The sequence below is a fragment of the Gastrolobium bilobum genome, unplaced genomic scaffold, assembly GCF_033153095.1.
Source record: "Gastrolobium bilobum isolate Gb01-03AN ecotype WA unplaced genomic scaffold, APGP_CSIRO_Gbil_v1 utg46055, whole genome shotgun sequence".
Classification (NCBI taxonomy): Eukaryota; Viridiplantae; Streptophyta; class Magnoliopsida; order Fabales; family Fabaceae; genus Gastrolobium; species Gastrolobium bilobum.
Window position 1 is genome coordinate 63125 of NW_026900127.1, and position 5644 is coordinate 68768.

The window sequence follows — 5644 nt, forward strand, 5'->3', positions numbered from 1 at the left end:
AATACTTTTAAACAAGAAAAATTAACTTCTAAAATTTTTTAAAAATAAAAAAAATATAAAAACATTTTTATTGTAAAGGTTATCCAAATTTCTTTTCAGCATATTTGCAAAGAGAGCCCTGTGCTGATTATTTAGTGTGGGATGCGATCACCAGCGTGGCTTAATTGTTTTTATGATCTTCCTTGGGCAGCTTCTGAGTCCGATGAAAAAATAATCCCTACGGTCGTGATAGAATTGGAGATTGTAGTTTCGTTCTTCTTGGGCGTCTGGTCAGTTAATTTACCCCCACAAAAATTGTGTTTGAACAACGAAGCAAAAGACAAATAATTTTACCCATCTTCTATACCAGAAATAACGGGTATCAAAGTGCTCTTTTTTTCTTTTTGGGCTTGGCTCTAGTCTTGTGCTAGAGTGAGAAACTAATTAAACTCACGGTTGCAACATGTGAAACAAATGCTTCAGTGTTTTCGAGTAAATAAACGATGTTACCACTCACAAAATTCAAAACTTGGCCAAAATTGAACTAAATAAATAAAGAGCAACAAAGCTAGCTGTAAAAATTGCAACAGACAGAATGGCAAACTTAATAACAATAATAATAAAATGAGGCAGAGTGTACCAAGTAAACTTTGCTGCCATAAACCATACAATAAACTCCAACAAAAAAACAACTACGAAAGAACAAAATTCTTGGCACCCGCAAAGCAATGCCAATGGATGTCTCTGAAAAGCATAATTCAGCATCCTCTGCACAGAAAATAATTCTTTTATTACGTGACTTGTGAATACTGAAAACTATATCATTTAAGATCATAAAACATGTATATCTAATTAGGTAAATCTTAAAGGTCGCAAAGGAAAAACAACTTCGAATCAATACAGCTGAGTCATCATCTGTAACAATAACCATCATCCAACGGTAACATGAGCATCCAATGAAATTTTTGGTGTGTGCTTTCTTGCTACATGATAAGGCAAGCTGCAGAGATAAAGCACATTACCTATTTCAGCGTCTGTCAGTTTTTCCACTGGAGCGCTTCCCAGAATACAAGTGCTTGGGCTTCAGATTAGGAATGACTCTATCAGCTTCTCCTCGACGGGCATCCTTGTTTCTCTTCTTGACAGAGTTCTTTGCAAGTTTAATTGCCTTGACCTTTTGAGCAGAATCCTTGAAGCCCTCTCCAGGCACAACTTCATTTGGTAGGCGCGGCACTGACCTGGACCTTGACCGTGATCTACTCAGACGCTGCTTCTTGATAGGTGTGTCACCATCAATATCCATCCCATCTCCACTTCTTGTTTCAGGTGATCTTTCCCTTTTCCGACCTTTCCTAGAGGCAGATCTGCTGCGCATCCTCTTAATTGCCAAAGTGGGATCAAGCCCCAAAGATGACAGCTGCCTTCCCATTCTTTCTGACGTGTACTGCTTGTCCTTGTCAAATTTTCTAGGAACAGTTGGCCGGCTCTCTGCAGTGCTCTTTTTAATCCTATGCCGTCGGATGAGCAAGCTTTTCTTTTTCCTAATCTCAGCTAAAGCTGCTTGCTCTTCTAGAGTCAATGCAGTTCCATCTATCTCAAAATCATCATCTTCTGCTTCTGCCTGTCTCATTCCATCTTCTCTTTCCAACTCAGAAACCCTATGTAGAATATCAGGATCAATGAAATCATACACGTTATGTCCATCCAAAATTTCCGGCAGTATATCTTCTTTCCATTCATCATTGGCTAAAATATAATTCTTTCTCAAGTTCATTGAGTATACACCTGCCCCACCATTTTCATCCTCCAGATCTTTTTCAGTTTTTCTCTTTTCCTTCTCAGCTGCTTGCTTTGCTCTAGCTTCTACAACTGCTGGAGGAATACATGGTAGCCTTTCCTTCTGGTCACGTGGTTTTGGTAGAGCAACATGGAACCTATTCAAGCAGTCATTAATTTTCTTGGACTTCATCTTTGTCTCCACCCTCTGATTCAATAGCCTCTCACATGCTGCATTTTTTACTGCAATTACCCCTTCTTCTGTTAAAGTGCTCATGGTCAACAACACACTCTCATCATTTGTAGGCTCACCTCCTTGACCAGCTACAGTCTTCAAAGCTTCAGCTTTCATCTCCATGACCAACTTCATGTCTTCCTCAGATATCCCCTCCAGTGGTTGCAAGTCAGTCTTGTTACAGACTATAATTAATGGCTTGTTCAAAAACAAAGACTTAATGCCGTGAAATAGAGCTGCCTGCTGGGCAATAGTGTAACCACAAGATCCAGAGATGTCCAAGAAAAACAATATCGCAGCTCTCAGATGTGCAAGAGCAGTGATACTGCACATCTCAATGATATTACGATCTTCAAAAGGCCTGTCCAAAATCCCTGGTGTATCAATTACTTGGTACCTTAGGTATTTGAAGTCTGTATGACCGACAAAGAGAGACTTTGTAGTGAAAGCATAGGGCTGCACATCCACATCAGCTCTCGTAATTTTGTTAATGAATGAGCTCTTGCCAACATTAGGGTATCCACAAATCAAGATAGTCCTCGTATTTGGATCTATCGACGGAAGCCTAGCCATGTGTTGTCTAACCTGTTCTAGGTAAGCCAAGCTTGGGCCAATCCTCTTAATCACGGTGCACATGCGACCAAGCGCAGCAACCTTAAGACACTTGCATCGATATAGTGAGTCGCCATACTTCAATAATCTCACATAGTCTTTGCAAATCTTACCAATAAGATTCCTGGCAGTATTGATTTGTCCAAGTGCAAGCTTGTAATGGTCTTTGTTGTAAAGCACATGGAGGAGATCGCCGTAGAATGGATGAATATCATCAAGCCGAGGGAACTCATCAATTATAGCAGAGAGCTTTTCATGAAAATTTGACTGGGTATACTTCACTTTGCGCATATAAAACTGACGGAGGCGGGTAATTGCATATCCCTTGTGTACAACTGTTGGTGTCTGACGCTGGGTGCGAGAGAGGATGATATCAACAACGTCCTTCCCATTTGGTACCACAGTAATCTTCTTAAAGTTATATTGGACCATCGTTTCAGCCTGTTCAAGACATATAATTCGAGGTTAAAATTGTAAATTTTTAAAAATACAGCAATTTTTAAAAACTAAAAATTTCTCATGATTTCTCTGACTCCTACTGTTTTATCCACAGACGCACACAAGATTTCTCATGTCCACAGCACAAACAATCAGGACCGTAGATGAATTATCATTCTGTTATGAAATCTTCCAAAACTAAAACCTCGAACCGTAAATGATACAAAAACTAAAATAATAATAATAATAATAATAATAAACCTAATTCAAGAAGTGAATGTCCGTATAAACCAAAGAGATCAAGAAGTTTTCAGAATGGGACGTAATCTAATTAATCCTCATTCTTTTCAGGCAATTCATCAAACAGAACAAAGAAACCATGTATAGCGATACGACTACATAAGTAAAAAGAAACTAGGAAGAGAAGGATCAACTCACCCCAAAAATCGTTCACTTTGATGTTGAACAATCGAGCAAGATTGAAGACAGGGTTTTATTTAGTTCGATGCCGCAACCCTTTGCGCACACCGACTCAAATATAAGGCAGTAATAATAAGGGTTTAAGATTGAAGGAGGGAGAGAGATTTCGTGGGTTGCAATCGTTAATCCAACCCAACCCGGCCCAATTAATATAATGGCCTCGATCAAATGAGTCGACTGAGCCCATTCCTATATCTCTCATTCATCATTTGCTTAGAATCTTTTTGGCCTCGTCGGTGAATTAATTCAACCTAATAAATAATACAAAAGTACGAAACCAACTTTAATAATTTTTAATTTCTTTTAAAATGTTCGTTTTTCTTTTTTATGAAATAAAATTATGATTTAATATAAAAATTTTAAAGCTAATCAATAATTTCTCCTTCTTAAAAAATTATGACTTAGTCGTAGATATTACTATATCATAAAACATTTATAATAAAAGGATAATAATGTTCAATTCTAGTGTTATTTATTCTTAATTTTCTTTTGTCATTTATTATTTTTTTGGTCCCTTTAAGTATATTTATCCACCAAAAAATAAAAAGATACTCAAAAATACCTTTGGATCAAATCATACATTCCAATTTTTTCTACATTTTCAACACTTCAGGTTATAACCTCGTACAAAATGAGGAATATTATGGAACAGTGATCATTTTGTCACGCTTGACAAAAAAATTTACCGGACTGCTACGCAAACAGTAAATTTTGCCAAAATGTCACGCGGCATATTTCGCTACACTGTGTAGCGAAATATGTTTGCATACAATTCGTTAAACTGTGTAGTGAAATATGTCATGTCAGGTTGCACAGTCAGCAAAAATGACATGTGTCAAGCATGCAGAATTCAAGCATAATTCGCTACACAGTGTAGCGAATTTCTACCTACTTGACACGTGTCATTTTTGCTGACTGTACAGCCTGACATGGCATATTTCGCTACACAGTGTAGCGAATTATATGCAAACATATTTCGCTACACAGTATAGCAAAATTATGTCGCGTGGCATTTTGGCAAAATTTACTGTTGGCGTGGCAGTTTGGTAATTTTTTTTGTCAAATATAGCAAAATGGTCACTCTCCCGAATATTATCTTCTTCTTCATATTTGGTCTTTCTACATCTATGTAATTTATGTAATTTTAAACTTGTATAAGCTGAGATAATATTTTTTATGCTTTATTTATTTTATAAGTATTTTTTACAAAAGTTGAAGTTATTTAGATTTTGAAAAAAAATATTTGATTTTTGACTTTTACTTTTTTTAGAAGCTAAAATTTTTAGCTTCCAAAAAAAGTAATTTTTTGGCTTTTTTGTGGTTTCTAATTTTTTTAAAAGCAGATATTCAAGATGTGTATGACAACCATTTTGTTCTTTGTCACTGTTTCTAAAAGAAATAATTATTTTCTACTTTTGTGCCTTGGAATAGTTTCTGAGAAAAAAATATTTGATAACATGTTCTATTTTTATTCCGAAAATAAAAATTGCTTTTGATAACACAACAAGTAATATAAAAAAAAGTTATATTAAGCATAAAAAAAATTCGGATCATCGCTTTTCTTTTCATATGGTGTGGTGTTGGTGGCAGTGACGGCGATGGTGGTCGTGACGTAGTGGTGGTGGTGATAACGGCAGTGGCTGCGACGATGGTGGTGGTGGTTGGTGACAGTTGTGGTGATGGTATCGATGATGGTGACTAGAGCCAACAAAACGAGTTCGGCTCGGTCGGCCAACCCGCCCAATGGGGGCGGGGCAGGCTGAGTTTTTCAACCCATCTCAAAAACGGGACGAGGTGGGCTCATTCTTTGGCGGGTTGACGGCGGGCATAGGCGGGCCGAGGCGGATCAGTGTAAAATAGGCTCGGGATGGCGAGCCAACCCGCCCAACCCGCCAAACGGGGCGGGGTGGGCTAAGTTTTTCAGCCCACTTTCAAAAGCAGGCGGGGCGGGACGGGCTGACTCATTTTTTGTCGGGTTAATGGCGGGACGAGGTGAGGCGGGGCGGGCCACACACTTTGCCACCTCTAATGGTGACGACAATGGCAGTCGCGATAGTAGTGATGGTTGGTGATGGTGGTAGTTGTGGTAGTGGTGACACTGGCTGTGGCAGTGGCTGCGATGAT

At 38.3% G+C, this 5644-nt stretch overlaps 1 protein-coding gene across 2 annotated transcripts; it reads right to left on the reverse strand.

Moving 5' to 3' along the window:
- Positions 1–500: 500 nt before the first annotated feature.
- Positions 501–3564, reverse strand: LOC133295414 (nucleolar GTP-binding protein 1-like). 2 transcript variants are annotated; one of them, XM_061494249.1, is made up of 3 exons: positions 3479–3564; positions 1002–3043; positions 501–747 (listed from the first exon to the last, which is right to left on the reverse strand). In XM_061494249.1, exon 2 carries the CDS (start codon positions 3032–3034, stop codon positions 1007–1009), a length of 2028 nt encoding a protein of 675 aa, XP_061350233.1. In that variant the 5' UTR covers positions 3035–3043; positions 3479–3564; the 3' UTR covers positions 501–747; positions 1002–1006. The 2 variants fall into 2 exon arrangements, with proteins under 2 accessions (XP_061350233.1, XP_061350234.1); XM_061494250.1 differs by lacking the exon at positions 3479–3564 and having other exon boundaries at positions 1002–3046.
- Positions 3565–5644: the final 2080 nt, after the last annotated feature.